General features: G+C 44.1%; 2 protein-coding genes across 2 annotated transcripts; one reads left to right on the plus strand and one right to left on the minus strand.

Moving 5' to 3' along the window:
- Positions 1–260: 260 nt before the first annotated feature.
- Positions 261–5,863, minus strand: ovch1 (ovochymase 1; the record flags this gene model as incomplete). Its single annotated transcript, XM_079551416.1, has 13 exons — positions 5,785–5,863; positions 5,655–5,699; positions 5,384–5,570; positions 5,238–5,313; positions 4,962–5,151; positions 4,747–4,886; positions 3,780–3,933; positions 3,514–3,549; positions 2,614–2,836; positions 2,194–2,348; positions 2,027–2,131; positions 1,531–1,667; positions 261–440 (listed from the first exon to the last, which is right to left on the minus strand). The coding sequence occupies exons 1-13, from the start codon at positions 5,837–5,839 to the stop codon at positions 261–263; spliced, it is 1,683 nt and encodes a 560-aa protein (XP_079407542.1). The 5' UTR covers positions 5,840–5,863.
- A 255-nt stretch (positions 5,864–6,118) lies between these two features.
- Positions 6,119–16,023, plus strand: parp12b (poly (ADP-ribose) polymerase family, member 12b). The gene is made up of 9 exons (XM_079580819.1): positions 6,119–6,502; positions 7,016–7,105; positions 12,158–12,203; positions 12,475–12,724; positions 13,290–13,376; positions 14,161–14,287; positions 15,272–15,440; positions 15,524–15,641; positions 15,714–16,023. Exons 1-9 carry the CDS (start codon positions 6,183–6,185, stop codon positions 15,815–15,817), a joined length of 1,311 nt encoding a protein of 436 aa, XP_079436945.1. The 5' UTR covers positions 6,119–6,182; the 3' UTR covers positions 15,818–16,023.
- Positions 16,024–16,902: the final 879 nt, after the last annotated feature.

Here is a 16,902-nt window from a genome sequence, read left to right on the forward strand (position 1 = left end):
GTCACAATTTAAACTACGCTCACTTTATGAATCATGCACTCTTTTTGATTGTCTTTATGCAGTAAAACTTGAACTTTCCTTATTGAGCACAAAATAAAGAGGATAAACAAGTTTTTTCTTGTATTATTGTATTTCATGTGATAAAAGCAGTATCAAATACAGTACAAAATGACACCTTATAAGTAAAGGATGATAAGCAAAGCATTGATTAGACACTTCTCTGCTTTATTCCAAAAACAAAAGGCAAGTTTTGAACATGGTCAAGGACACATGTCGGTGTTGCTCAAATCTATTTTCTCAGAAATCCATGAATAGAAATGTGGAACGCTGGTGAAAACGGCTGGGAAATACTCATCACAGCGGCTGCTCCCCCACGTGACCACTCCAAACAGGAAGTAGGCACCGTGCTTTCGACAGAATAAAGGCGCTCCAGAGTCACCCTGAGATATAACAAAGGAATGTTTGACACGCAGGGGGCGATAGAGCAGCCAAAATATTCACTCAAGAGAGATGTTACTTAAAATGTGAAAGGTTGTGAATCAAATAACTTAAGCAAGAGTGAAACATTATTTGATGAAAATACTACTACTCCCCTCTACAGGTCGGTGGGGAGTCCTTACCTCAAGTGGAGGAGTTCAAGTATCACGAGTGAGAGACGGATGGAGCGTGAGATCGACAGACGGATCGGTGCGGCGTCAGCAGTGATGCGGTCGCTGTATCGGTCTGTCGTGGTGAAGAGGGAGCTGAGTCGGGGGGCAAAGCTCTCGATTTACCGATCGATCTACGTTCCCACCCTCACCTATGGTCATGAGATTTGGGTAATGACCAAAAGGACAAGATCGCGAATACAAGCGGCCGAAATGAGTTTCCTTCGCAGGGTGGCTGGGCGCACCCTTCGAGATCGGGTGAGGAGCTCAGTTACCCGGGAGGAGCTCGGAGTAGAGTCGCTGCTCCTTCACATCGAAAGGAGCCAGCTGAGGTGGCTAGAGCACCTGTTCCGGAGGCCTCCTGGTCGCCTCCCGCGGGATGTGTTCCAGGCATGTCCTAATGGGAAGAGGCTTCGTGGAAGACCCAGGACACGGTGGTGGGACTAAGTCTCCGAGCTGGCCTGGTGTCGCCTCGGGGTCCCCCCAGAACAGCTGGAGGAGGTGTGTGTGGATTGCGAAGTCTGGGCATCTCTGCTGAGACTGCTGCCCCCGCGACCCGGCCCCGGATAAAGCGGAAGAAAATGGATGGATGGATGGACTACTACTATGACACAGATGGTTGACTGCGTCGTCTTCTAACCACACGATTGGCAGTTCGAATCCCTGCTCCCACAGGTGCATGCTATCGTTTGTGTCCTTGGGCAAGACACTTCTAGCATCTAGCCCCTTTAAGATTACTCAAATAAGTGCAGTGTGAAGTACAGTTACTTCCAAAGGTAGTACGTGTATTATTTTACGTGTATGACCCCCACTTCTGCCAATACATACATTCACTTTGAGTGCTTATGTAGCACCATTAGATCCATATTTGTGTGTGTGTTACCAGGCAGGAGGTGGAAGCCGCAGGGTGAGCACAAATGTGAGAGTCTTTGATCAGGTCTTCACCCCACTTCTTTCTGCAAATGGTCTCATTTACCAGCGTCACTGCAGCATGGTGCAAGCGGGAACGACGTGAACCCCCTGTACACATGAACAAGAAAATGTAAGAAGCACCTAAAAATAAAAATAAAGTTACATGAGGAACTGTGCTGTGGTGTTGTCAAACCAGGATAACAGAAGAGACGACGAATGTGGCGTATTCTGACTTAAATATTGACGTTTCTGATCAGAGATACTGCAGCTTCTAAGTATATGCCTACTGACTGCACATACAAGGTCATTAATGCTAACAATTTAATTGTACCAAAACTGAAGATACTTTTACACCACTTAAAACTGTAGTGTAGTTAAACAGTACAAATACCTGGTTTCAAATTACCTATAATGTTTTGGCTACTTTGGTAAATACTTTTATAAAAGGTCTTATAGGCACATGTAACCTGTAAACTTAGTTGCTCCCCATCCGGTCACTACACAGGTCCAGCTGGGATCCAGATCATCCTCATCATCTTGGTCAGGGACACAGACTGGAGCCACGTTCCTGCCTGAAGACAGTGAACATCTCGAGCGTTTCTGCAGCCAAATCTTTGCTCTTATAATGGTTTACCTCTGGCACACATGCTGAGATGCAGAAGGGAGAGGTCTGAGCCTGGAGGAAAGCTGCCATCTTGTGGTAGGTTGATAACTTCATCTATAACAATTCTTTGCAACGAGAAGCTGATCTTGATGTCATGTATCGCCACAACTACTGTGTCCTTAACTCTGAGAAGCAGCAGAGATGGAAAGAGTAGCAAAACAGAAGAAAACTCCCATTGCGACTGAATAATCATCATGTTAAAAGCCAATCTTGTGGCAGTAACAGCACCTAGTTTGGAGGAGTATATTGTTTGCGTGATTAATCTCTTAACCCCCCACCTGAACTGAGCATACTCAAATGAGCGACAGAAACATGCCTGATAAGTAATATCATAATGGAAGGCGGTACCAAACAAGTCGGCTTTAATGACAGGTCAAAATGTTTTCCTACCGAACGTGGCAGTGCTGTGCTGTGAGGACAAAGCGCTGGTGGATCAGTGTCCCGCTGCAGAGGTGTTGGTCATTGCGTTGTATACTGACCTGCCAGGGCCAGTAATACGGACAGGACTCACTGACGTTCTGCACAGACACAGTACCATCCTGGGACTGGCTCAGTGCAGCAGTGAGAGGCACTTTCACACATGCTGCGCCGCTCTGCTTCCCACAGAGATCTTCTGAATGAAACAAGACACTTCTGGAGTTAGAGCATTGTAAATGAAATAAGTCTCGCAGTATTCAGGTAGGTATTTGGTCTGCCATTTCTCATGCGCCTACATGTTCTTACCATATTTTTCCAGCCACATTAAAGGTGCATTATGCAACTTTTTATGCAGAATAAAAGTCAATATTTATACGTGTTTGACCTTGTAGTGACCCAGTGGCTGTAAAAGTGGTCAGCATTGTGCCTTTATTTCCCGTCACAGTGGTCTCTACAACACTCCAGGATCCATTGTTTGTAAGGTTTTCACTGCTGACGGAGCTTCTCACCAGAAAACCATCAACAAAATGTATCCTGGAGTGTCCTAGAGACCACTCATACAGCCACTGGGTCACTACAAGGTAAAATATACCCAAATACTTTTTTTTTGTACTGGTACAGCTATGGTATGGAGGTTTTTGTTGTTAATATTTCCAAAACATGATCTGCCTGTGTTTCCAGAAATGAAGTAAATATGTTCAAATCAAATATTGATCGTTGTCTATGGCTTAAACCAAATTGGAATTGAACATGAAGGGACTTTATCGTTTCGATCAAGCCCTAATTAGTCCTGGTGCAGCTCACAGTAGTTAGTAGAGACAGAACTCCAACAATGCATCGTACAAACTTTACTTTTAACTAAAGGACACCAACCTGATTCAGGGGTAATGTCCGGTATATTTACTTCATCTGTAAAAAGAGAAATATACACATGCATGAAACACATCACAGAAACCAAATATAATTGGTAGAATGTAGCTTAAAGCAGAACTCATGCCCCTAGAGGTCATAAGCGCCACTGCAGGTGTCATAGCAACAGAAAAGACAAAGAAAGACTCAACTGCCTGACACAATGGAGATCTTTTTTTTTTTCATCTTGACTGTACATACAGGTATACATGTTACTTTAAGTTGTTTACTTGTTATGATGTCAGAGATCCATGGAACAAGATTCTGTGTTTTAGTGTAGACTCCTGGCTTTTTGACCCGTCCACAACCTACGCCCCAGCTGACCAGGCCTGCGAGCTCATATCTGCTCCCATTGAAGCAGGATAAGGGCCCTCCAGAGTCGCCCTGAGACACAAACACAGGTGAACAGATGCACAGTATAGAAGTAAAAGAATGTGCAACAGATATTGTACCTTGGTACATAATCGTATCATACGTTTGAGTCCATTCATCTGTCCTGAATTTCAATAATACAAATAAATATAGCTTTTCTGAGTATGATTTTAAGATTCGGTGTAGTTGTGTGGGTGTGTAATAATGAATGCTTTCCACTGCAGTAACATTTAACACAAAATAGTTTTCTTTTTATGATGCCAAATTCCAAAGACCTGACTATCAAAAAACAATATTCCCTAGTTTCAATTTAATTCAATTAGTCTTTTTATTTGAGCATCCGAGTTCCACAAAGTTCTTCATAAGACCAGAGATCAGCACAGTAAGCAATAAATAACGTGGATATGATGCTCAAAAGGAGTAGCAGAAGCTTGTTAGCGCCTACCCCTAAGACAAGGAGAAGCTAAAGAAAAAAACTCTAGCCTTCTCTTCAATAATTACAAATACCCATCACTGCCAAAAACAACTAGTCACCAATCTTTTATTTTGATCATTTGTTCCTTATTGATATGAATTAAATGCTTTTAATGGACACAATATTATTGATTGTGTATTGATGATTTATTAATATTGTATTTATTTCATATAATTTACTATTGCATTGTCATTATTGATTAACTAATTTAATATAATATTATATTATTTTATTATTGTTAATGTTATTAATTCATGTTCAGTCACAGCAGACTATGCGATAGTGTGAGCCCTATTCTGTGAGGTGCATTAAAAAGCAGACCAGTTTAGCCAGTTTGCATGAATATATACCTGACAGGCATCTGCACCACCTTCTTCCTTTCCTGCACAAAACATTGCGTCTCTGATTCGGCCAACATAATATTTGTTGCACACTTCAGAGGGAATGATGGTGACATTAACTTCCTGTAATCTATTCACGCGAGGGCCATCTAAGGGGGGGGGGGGGGGAAACAGTAAGAAGTGAGTGCAGAGGGTTTTCTTTGTTGCATGTGTGCATTACATACTCTCTCGGGTGGAGCCCCAGCCTGTGGCGGTGCATTCACTCAACAAGGGCAGCGTGCGCATCCAAAGGTTGATAGGTCGAACAAAGTCATTGAAGACCAGCGGTTGCTTCAGCTTCAACAGTGCCACGTCAAATTCTTTGGTACGAATGCTGTAATCCTCATGGGTGATAATCCTACTAACTGCAACCACCTGTGGGTCATCAGAGACACCCTCACAGTGAAATACTCCAGGTCAAAGATACTAAACTTCATATCATAAAAATAAGATCTACAAACTTGCTGGCCATTTTCTTTTGGATTGTCCAGATCATGTTTTCCAGCCCAAACTGTCCAGAACGAAGCTTTGTTGTACCTATAATGAGAAAAATACACGATTCCATCCTGAGTGCAGTCTAAAGTTAAGAGCAGTTGAAGAGTTGTACCTTCTGAAGCAGTGAGCAGCAGAAATAACCCACTGTGCTGACACTATGGCCCCTCCACAGGCTGGCATAGATATCAATTTCAAAGAAGCTTGCCAGGGCCATGAGTGGGACAAAGCATCCACTCCCCCAATTATTCTTGTTTGGACATCTCCTACAGGAACAATGAAGGAGCGCAACCCTGCCAGATCTGAGAAGCATCACAACACAACAAGCACTGCTCATAGTCACGATTACACTCACACTTAAACCAGAGCCACCAATCTGCACTCACCACTGTTAGCGAAATCTCCAGACAGATCCCCGGTGTACTGTTCAACTACACACGGATTATTAATCTGGTAAATTCCAGGTTTTTATTTCAACAGCCAGGCCTTTTATAAATAATGCATTGTTTTTCTTACCTGACCATACTTGAGACAAGGAAAGAAAAAGTAAGAGGAGGAGGCGCAGTTTCATGGCTGCATGGCCTGCACTGCGGTCACCTGTCCATTACCACACCTGCGCATTTCATCCATTAGTTCACTCGTCACTTCCCGTGTTAAAAACAAACGCTTTTAGCTTTTGGGGTGTATGAAATTAGTTTGAAGACTCTTCAGATAAACACAAAACTGTTTAGATCAGAGCGATAGAACAACAGCCTTAAACACCAAATGCATAAAGGATTTTATTGAGAAGGCCTCAGTCAGAGCAGAGATTTCGGTTTTACTGGGGCGTGATCATAACAGAAGGGTGTGGATGTGGGCTGTTCGAACATAGACTCAAACTGGAAGAAGGAAAAACTCAGTCAGACAGCGCGGACATGTCGTACAACCCAGAGGTGACGCTCATTACTAAAGCCCTGTGCGCGGCTGGAGGAGCAGCGCGGCTTCCACAACTCTACCGCAGTTCCCAGAGCACCATCCCGGAGCCAAAGTTTCACTTCATAGTTGAAAACTGCTCACGCTTCGCGCTGCTTCCAGGGCCGTCACAGGATGGACTGAAGGAGGATGAGTGTACGGTGGTGGCTCGGACCTCCCTGCGACTCTGTCAGAAATACCTTTCAGACAATTGCGCAGGTTGCCAGGACTTGCACTTGTGCAGGTACTATGTCTACGGGAACTGCAAGTTCACCCCTGGCAGGTGAGAATACTGTGTGTTTCATTTAGTCAAAAACGAAACTCTTCTGCTCAGTGACGCATGTAGGGAGGGACTCCTTTTGTTCCTAAAAAATGAAACTGCTGACATTTAAAATGAGCTCTGCATTAGTCCCTGAGAGTTGGGAAATATGCTTTAGGAAAGTTTCAAAAACAGTTTGGGCCACAATGAAATTGGTCATTCTATTATGATCAGATAGTGCATATAATCCATTTTGGGGGTAGGTGCTCATAAGCTTCTTGCTTCTGCCCACTCCTTTTGAGCAGAATGTATACTGCTCAAATAAACAAACTAAACACAATTATCAGTTTTAATCTTCACACATGATTTGTCGTTGTTAAAATAACTTATTGACACATTCTCGCAAAAACATTGTGAGAGGAGATACATTTTTGGATAAAATCATCTTTTTATACTTGTCATTCAGTCAGTTTTCTCTTTTCAAATCAAGCAACAATTGTTTCTGCTGCTGCTCTTATTGTGGTTGTTGTATTACAGGATTGAGTGTAGGTATTCTCACAACATTCACTCCGATCACAACTCTCCACTCTTGAGAGAGTGCACCCTATATGACCTCAGCCAAGACGAACTGTTTGTTATGTGCTAGGCAGACTAGTGTCTTTGTCTCCCTCTTGTGTTTGTTCCCCTCTGTTTTTGTTTTTCAGGCTTGGCTCTTGGCTGGTGGGAGTGTCTCTGAGCAGGCAAAGCTGACATCCATCTTCAATCAAGCTCTGTACATAGACTCCTGGTTTTCCTGCACTCACTGCCAGATTGTTCCGTTTTCTTCACGATCCTTCCTGCCTCAGAGACACCCTGCCAGACCGTGTAGAGTCAAGCCTGTTTAGTTTTTTGTTACTTGGAGACGTCTTATTAAATAAAGACATTTTTTGTTCAACTTAGTTGCCTTTTGTGTCTGCTTTGGGGTTCACTCACCAACCCTAACAGAACAATCTGGCCAACTATGGACCCCGCAGACTCAGAGGCTATAGTCAGGGCTCTATCTGCTCAAGGACAAACCATTGGACGCCATGAACAGGGCATCACGGAAATCATCGAGTCTCTCCAGGAACTCACCAACCAAGTTGTGGACTTGGGAACAAAGATCACAGCGTTGCAGTCTCCTGAACCTTTAGTGTCTACTGCTGCAACTCCTACGCAAGCTCTGCTCCAGGATTTTCGGACCCCTGCACCACGTGAGCCATTCATTCCCATCCCACAACCTTATTCAGGAGACATTGGCAATTGCGTGGCATTTTTGTTAAAATGTGATTTAGTTTTTGAACAACAGCCTTTAACCTATGCTACTGATAGGTCTAAAATTGCCTACATTGTGGGTTTGTTAACTGGAAAAGCATCGGAATGGGCCACAGCTGTTTGGAACAGTCAATCACCCATTTGCCATTCCTATCCTGAGTTCACCACAGAAATGAGACGCATTTTTGACCACCCTATTCAGAGCAAAGAAATCGGCCAACGCCTATTCACACTTAGACAGGGCCCTAACTCAGTTGCACATTATGCTTTAAATTTCCGTATTGCTGCAGCAGAAAGTGGGTGGGACCAAAGGGCACTTCAGGGAGCATTCTTTCATGGACTTAATGAAAATATTAAGGACGAATTGGCTGCTAGAGATGAATGTAGAGACTTAGAAACATTGATCTCATTAACTATTCGTCTTGACAACCGTCTCAGGGAGAGGCGCAGAGAAAGACTGTCTCGGTCTAGTCCTTCCCCTGTGATTCTTGGTTTTTCCCCACCTGTGTCCCATCCTAAACGAGAGCCTGACCATGCTCTTTCAACTGCCACTCAAGAAGAACCCATGCAATTGGGCCGCTTAGGCCTGGATTCTGCAGAACGCCAGCGCCGCCTGGTGTCCCGACTCTGTTTCTATTGTGGAGGTTCTGATCATTTCCGGGGCCAATGCAACCTACGGCCAAAAGACCAGGCTCATCAGCAGGAAAGGGGTCGCTGGTGAGCCCAATTACATCTCACACCAAGACCCCTCAACGCATGCAACTTCAATCCTCCCTTCTGATCAATGGTGAGTCCTTCTCTGTAACTTCGCTCATAGACTCTGGTGCCGACGATAATTTTATTGACGCTGACCTTGTAAAAGACTTGGGCATACCACTTGAGCCCCTAGAGCAAGGTAAATTTGTAAAGTCTGTAGATGGTCGACTCATTTCCAAAGTTACTTCCTGCACCATACCATTAACACTGGTTTTATCTGGAAACCATAAAGAATCTATAAGACTGTTTGTGCTGCCTTCGCCACTCGCACCTGTTGTCCTTGGAATCCCCTGGTTAAGACTCCATAACCCTCAATTTGACTGGCCCTCTGGTTCGGTAGTTAACTGGAGTGTATTTTGTCACTTGAATTGCCTACGCTCAGCTCTCACTACTTGCCATTCGGCAACGGCTCCTTCTGAACCACCTGATCTGTCCAACGTACCTCACGAATATCATGATCTGGCTGAGGCATTTAACAAGGATAAAGCACTCTCTCTTCCCCCTCACAGACCCTATGACTGTGCTATTGAACTTATTCCTGGTGCCCCCTTACCCTCAAGCCGGTTGTACAATCTGTCTCCTCCAGAAAGAGAAGTCATGGAAAAATACATCAATGGTGCATTAGCTTCTGGACACATACGTCCATCCTCGTCACCTGTAGCAGCAGGTTTTTTCTTTGTTGAGAAAAAAGACACTACTCTAAGACCATGCATTGACTACAGAGGTCTCAATGACATCACTGTCAAAAATAAATATCCACTGCCACTAATTGACTCTGCTTTTGAGCCTCTTCACAGTGCCACCATCTTTTCTAAGTTGGATCTCCGCAACGCCTACCATCTGGTACGAGTCAGGAAAGGAGATGAGTGGAAAACTGGGTTCAATACCCCCCTGGGGCACTTCGAATATCAGGTAATGCCTTTTGGCCTTACTAATGCCCCTGCAGTTTTCCAAGCCCTTGTAAATGACGTTCTTAGAGACATGCTCAACAAGTTTGTTTTTGTCTACATTGATGACATCTTAATTTTTTCTCGCAACCTCCAAGAACACATTCTACACGTCCGTTTGGTTCTACAAAGGCTACTTGAAAACAAACTTTATGTCAAAGCTGAAAAATGCGAGTTTCATGTCTCCTCAGTTGGCTTCCTGGGATTTATCATTGAGCAAGGCACACTCAGAGCAGACCCTGCTAAAGTTCAGGCAGTAGCAGACTGGCCAACACCTACTTCTCGTAAACAATTGCAACGTTTTTTAGGTTTTGCCAATTTTTACAGGCGCTTCGTCAGGAACTTCAGTCAAGTTGCTGCTCCACTCACTCGCCTCACCTCTACCTCGTCGCCCTTTCAGTGGACCCCTGAAGCCCAAGCAGCCTTTGACCAGCTGAAACACCGGTTCACTACAGCACCTATCCTCGCACATCCGGACCCAAGTCAACAGTTTCTCGTGGAGGTAGATGCATCTGACGTTGGGGTGGGTGCTATTCTGTCTCAACGTTCCCCTCAGACCGACAAATTTCATCCGTGTGCATTCTTCTCCAAACGTCTTTCGGATGCTGAGAGGAATTATGACGTCGGAAACCGTGAGTTGTTGGCTGTGGTTTTAGCCCTACAGGAATGGAGACATTGGTTGGAGGGGGCAACGCACCCATTTGTTATCTGGACTGATCATAAAAATCTGTCTTATCTCCGTTCAGCCCGCAGACTCAACTCTCGACAGGCACGTTGGGCTCTTTTCCTCGGACGTTTCAAGTTCAACCTTACTTACCGACCTGGATCTAAGAACACCAAACCAGACGCTCTGTCCCGACTTCACACGGCTGATGGTACGGATACGCCTCCTGAAACGATAATACCTACCTCCTGTATCCTCGCAGCTGCTCATTGGGACATAGAAAACCTTGTCACTGCAGCCCAACACACCGAACCTGATCCTGGAACTGGCCCCGCTAATCGTCTCTTTGTCCCGTCCACTGCTCGCTCTCAGGTTCTCCAGTGGGGGCATTCATCTAAGCTTTCTTGCCACCCAGGTATTCACCGCACACTGTCCTTTATAAAACAAAGATTTTGGTGGCCTACTATGGGTCCAGATGTGCGTGAATTTGTATCTGCATGTGATGTTTGTGCCCGTAGTAAATCTTCTCATCTACCTGCTGCTGGCTTGTTGCTTCCGCTCCCAGTGCCTTCTCGTCCTTGGTCCCACATTGCTGTGGATTTTGTCACCGGTCTACCCCCCTCAGAAGGTAACACGGTTATTTTGACAATCATCGATCGCTTTTCTAAGGCGGTACATTTTGTCCCCCTCGTGAAACTCCCGTCGGCCCTGGAGACCGCTAATGTCCTAGTCCAACACGTTTTCAGATTACACGGCATCCCTATTGACATTGTGTCCGATCGTGGGCCTCAATTTTCTTCCCAGGTTTGGAAGGCGTTCTGTCGAGCCCTCGGTGCCTCTGCCAGCCTCACGTCAGGTTACCATCCTCAGTCTAATGGACAGACAGAGCGTGCCAATCAGGATCTGGGTACTGCGCTTCGCTGTGTTACTGCCCGTCATCCCTCTGCCTGGTCTTCCTTTCTTCCTTGGATAGAGTATGCTCACAACTCTATGACCAGCTCTGCTACTGGGATGTCCCCTTTCATGGCCTCCCTGGGCTATCAACCACCCTTGTTTCCAGCCCAGGAGGGTGAAGTGGCCGTTCCCTCGGTTGCGGTTCACCTTCGTCGCTGCAGAAGCATCTGGCGGACTGTCAATGCAGCCCTGATTCGTTCTGCAGCTCGTACTAAGCGCACCGCAGACAGACACCGTGCTCCCGCTCCGGTTTACCAGCCGGGTCAGAGGGTGTGGCTCTCATCTCGGGATCTGCCTCTTCAAGTAGCTTGCAAAAAGCTTGCCCCTAGGTATGTTGGGCCATATGAAATTGAGAGGGTCATTAACCCGGCTGCTGTCAAGCTGAAGTTGCCAGCGGCCTTGCCTGTCCACCCTGTTTTTCATGTCTCGTTACTCAAGCCTGTCTTGTCTAGTTCCTTGTCCCCTCCGGCCGAACCCCCTCCGCCCGCCCGTCTGGTCGATGGTCATCCGGCTTTTACTGTATCCCGGATCCTGGATGTGCGCCGCCGTGGGCGTGGTTTTCAATACCTGGTCGATTGGGAGGGCTACGGTCCGGAGGAACGTTCCTGGATTTCTCGGAGGCTCATCTTGGACCCTGGGTTGCTTCGGGACTTCTATGTCCGGTTTCCTGGCAAGCCCGGTAGGACGCCTGGAGGCGTCCATTAAGGGGGGGGTCCTGTTATGTGCTAGGCAGACTAGTGTCTTTGTCTCCCTCTTGTGTTTGTTCCCCTCTGTTTTTGTTTTTCAGGCTTGGCTCTTGGCTGGTGGGAGTGTCTCTGAGCAGGCAAAGCTGACATCCATCTTCAATCAAGCTCTGTACATAGACTCCTGGTTTTCCTGCACTCACTGCCAGATTGTTCCGTTTTCTTCACGATCCTTCCTGCCTCAGAGACACCCTGCCAGACCGTGTAGAGTCAAGCCTGTTTAGTTTTTTGTTACTTGGAGACGTCTTATTAAATAAAGACATTTTTTGTTCAACTTAGTTGCCTTTTGTGTCTGCTTTGGGGTTCACTCACCAACCCTAACACTGTTCCTGCTACTACTGCAGAATGACCAGGCACTGTTGCCAGAGGTATAATGCATACCAGGTATAATCCAGCTTTATTATATTCACAACAGCTATATAACAAGCAGCGTTACACTGTATATTGCTGTGATGCTTTATGCACGTACGTTAATAACAAAAATGAAAAATATTAATGCAAAAAAAAAAAGAAAAGAAAAAGAAAAATTCCACTGTGGAGCTTTGAAAAGGTAACTTTTTAACCAATGCAATATTGTAACTTATTAGATGCTATTAAATGATTAGATTGGATTGCTAAAATATTTCTGTTGCTTGTTAGGTGTGTTCACATTATAATAAAGGCCTTCAGCGACACGGCATCTGCTCTTTCCGGGAAAACTGCACCAAGGTTCACCTGTGCCTGCACTTCGTCCACGGTCTCTGCTTCTTTGGTCGCAAGTGCATCCGACAGCATTCCATAGATGAGACTGGCCGCTGTATGCTGATGGAGCGCGGCCTGAGCGACGGCCTCATCACCAAGTTACCGATCATATACCAAAACAGCCATCGTCTCAAGCTTGCTGCTGCAGGTTCCACTGACACAGAACATTAGCCAGAGACTCTTTCCCAAAGCTTGGGAATCTTGCCTTGTCCTCAAAGTCCGTTCCTCCCAGTCCCTTCCTTATGATCGAAGACAAGTTTCCTGCCTCATCCCAGACAGCAGCAGTTATCTGAACGATTAAAGTAGCACGAATCCCAGAGTTCGTCATGCATTTATGTAGATTCATAATCAATGTGCTGCAGATTTATTGGGCAGGTGTGAATTGGGTGTGAGGAGGAGGGAGAGGCTGAGCGAGGAATCACATCGAGCCCATGTGTGAGTAAATGAATAATCGTGTAAATCCATCCTATTTTCATTACAAAGCGCGCTATGGGTGGCTTTTGGCCGATGGAGGACGGTAAAGGAACCACCGATGTGCCCCTGGTGAACTGCCCTCATATGCAGCAGTTGTTGAAAACTAGAAAAATAAGTTACGGCAAGACGAGGTTCCCAAGCTTTGGGAAACACCAGCTTTAAATGAATGTAGTGCATTAATTATTATTATTATTTATTAATTTTTAAATAAGGACTTTTCTGACTGTTTTCTTTTATAGGGGACTCTCCTAGTTCCTCACATTCTGATCAAATCTGCACCGGTGACATTTGTCTCCACTTCCTCAGAAACAGCTGCAGATTTCAAGGTCAGTGAATTCTGCACTTGTGATAAAAATGATTTTCATCTTTGAGGTCAAGACCCCAAATTTTTCAGGAAACAAAAGGTGGTTCAAACTGGGCTGGAGAAATTATAATGAAGGAAAAGACTATAATGTCTTTATTATTATTATTATTATTATTATTATTATTATTATTATTATTATTAGCGCTTGTGCTTCACAGCTAGAAGGTCCCGGGCTGACTTCCCACCTGGACACGGCCTTTCTGTTTGCTTGTTCTCTCCGTGTCTGCGTAGGTTTCCTTTGGGTACTCTGATTTCCCTACCACTAAAAACAAGTACAATAGGCGGGACAAAGGATGCAAATTAGCTCATGTCTACAATCCGGCGTGGCGACATGCAAGAGTCTTATGCATGTTCATTAATATGCACTGTCCCCACTGAAAAAACTGGGGGGAAAATGTTTAAAAAAAAAAAAAAGGTATATCATCATAATCACTGGTGAAATTGGGGTCCCTGGGAGAAAAAGGCTGGTGGCCTCTGTTCTATTTAGATGATTTTTGAGTTTGGATTTGAAAGGAGGGATGGGTTTCAGAGCAGGGGAAGCTGGAGAGGAGAGGCGGTTCGGGGCATATCTCAGAGATAGATGGGTTTCAAATGTGAGTAGTGTAATCTGTAATGGATGTAGTATTATGTGATGGAGCCAGAGAAGCAGCTCCCAGAAATGGAATGGCATTATACCTTGTGGTCAATAGATGGCAGTATAGTATTTGTTTGTGTAAAAGAACTTGCATTTCTTGTGTATTCCTCAGAAAGCTGTGAGCTTGTTCACTTCCACCTGCCATACAGGTGGCAAATCCTCAGTGATGGTTCTTGGTTAGACCTGCAGCAGATGGAAACAATTGAGGAAGACTATTGTCATCCATCAAACTGTCAAAGGTCTGGAGTCCTCTACTTGTCTGTTGTGCAGTCACTATCAATCTGTCGCAGGATTTAACTGGTAACTGGTATTCTGCAGATCTGGTGTTTATTTATTTTCTTTTATTTTGTTTTTTCATTTAACTTCAGCTATGTAATGAAATTTAAAAATATAATGACAACTAGAGCAATTCAGAAGCTTATTAGCAAAATCACTCCAAATTATATATGAAGTATATAACACAAAATGTCTTTAAAGTATAAAGTTTTGGTTTTCATCCCAATGTACTGTCTGCAGTGCCCCAGTAACTTTTATTATAACCCCAAATTCTATTTGCGCTGCCATGTGCATAGGGCGCCATCTGCTGAAGGTGACACTGAGTGGCATTTTTTTAATTTTATTTTTATCCCTATGCCCCTCCATCTACAACATCGCCGACTTTTGACCATTACTTTGAAGCGGAAAGTGATAGAAACCTGTCTTTTGTGTCTTTTGTGTTTGAAAATGGAGATTTCTAGTTTTCAAACTAGTCTTCCCTGCTCCTGTGCCTCCTGGAGCAGTGCAACATTGGAGCAAATGTGTTCATTCACATCAGAAGTGGAAAAAGAAGCTGATGTGTTTCATGATGTTCCAAATAAAGGATCTGTCGTTCATGTCTGCATGTGTGATGTAGAAAAACACACAGTATAAATGTGTGTCAGTACTACAGTCTGGGCAGTCTCACCCTTTGAAACTTGGGTCCTCTCGGATCTTCTCTGCCACCTTTGGAGGTGATTCTACTTTGACCTTGGGGTTTCCAGTTCATACTCTGCACACATCCCTGTGCACTATGCAGCCACTTGGTTATGGCGTTCCATGAACGCCTCTCCTGCTAGGATTTCATATACCATATATTAAACCAAAGCTGGGCCTGTACACCTTTGAACAAATCTAACTTGGCTCATCAACCAGCTTGCACTGGAAATGTTTTTATGCTGTTGTTTTCTCCCTTTTCTCTGTTGCAGTTTTGATTTAGAGCCTGTAAGTTTTATTACTATGACTCGGGGTTCTCAGCCTGTTCGCCGTCTCTCAACAATTTCTTCAGTGAAAAAACCTCTTCATTATACACTGACAACACAGTGGCTTTGGTACTACGAGCAAGAGCAAGGAAAGTGGGCGCAATATGGGGAACCGGTAAGAGTGAAAAAGAAAAGGAAGAAACGTCAAACCATTCTTTAGTTCTTTAATATAAATGTTTACATTGTTAATGTTCTTAGGATGACAAAAACAGAACAACATCAGTAAGTTCTCGGGATCTGGAGGAGGCATACCTGTCGAACAAAACCGAGGTTGTGTTGGTCAAAGGTCATCGAGAATACACTTTATCGTTCACAGGTTCGACCTTTAACAGCTACTCAACATGTGTCCGTATGAGTCTGACACCACTGACCCCTGCTCTTTTTACAGACATGTACCAACGAAACAACAAAAACAACACAAAGAGAAAAGTCCTTCGACGTCCCCGCTATGTTTCTCCCGCTGAAGTTCGGAGGCTGCACTCTAACCAGTAACTTTCTTTGTATTTAATGTCATTTGATTATTATTGTAAATCCTGCTTAGGTTGGTTTTACTCATGGTTCTTCTGGTATGTCTAGAAGTTTGTTGTTGTATGACAATGGTCATGTTACTGCAATGATTACTCTATTTTTAAGCTGCCTAAATAGTCAGTTTATTTTTATATACATTTTTATATACTATATGGATCACAGAAAATAAATAGCATGTTTAATGTGGAAGTAAACCAGGAAATTCGACCATATTAGTCCAGTGCTCTGGTTTCCGCACTGGCTTCCTGTCACTCAGAGAATAGAATTGAAAACAGTTCTGCTTGTAAAAAAGTATTTTCATGTTTTAGCACCAAAGTCCATCTCTGACATGTTAGAGCCGTATGAACCATCTTGGGCTCTGAGAGGGGAGGGGTCTCCTGGTGGTTCCCAGAGGCAGGACTAAACACGGTGAGGCTGCGGTTCAGTTTTATGCAGCTAAAATCTGTAACTGTCTTCATGAGGATGTGAGACAGGCCTCAACTCTGAAAATTTTCAAATCCAGGATGAAAACGTTTTTTTTTTTACCCGTGAATATGACACCGAAAGTATTTTAGCTGCACTCCTGCTTTTTACTGTAAATGATTAATTTGTATGTTGTTTTATTGATTTAAGCTGCTTTCTTGTAATTTTATGCAACTGTGAAGCAGTTTGCCTTGTGTATGAATTGTGCTCTACAAATAAACTTGCCTTGCCTTGTCCTAATGGTTTGAAATGCATTGACATACCAAAGTTATTAACGATTTTGGCTAAATTGTGTTCTTCTCATTAGAAATCAACAGACAAGAACGAATGAGGTTTATTTGTTGAGCCCCAGGTAGGTGTGTAGGTAGAAGGAGGTGATGCTGTGTCGTCATCACTGAGGTGGAGGGAAAGGAACTGCTTCATAATGAATAGGCTTATTAAAGCTGCTTTGGGCTAATTGATCAGTTCAGAGCCCAGTTTTCTGTTTGACAATCACAAATCAGCTTTCCACTCTGTGCTGTAATCAGTTAACCATGTAATTCACTCAGATGTTGAAGTAGGTTCATTCAGGTGCTACATACACAGTG

This window comes from Gobius niger, assembly GCF_951799975.1.
Source record: "Gobius niger genome assembly, chromosome: 2".
In the NCBI taxonomy this organism is placed as follows: Eukaryota; Metazoa; Chordata; class Actinopteri; order Gobiiformes; family Gobiidae; genus Gobius; species Gobius niger.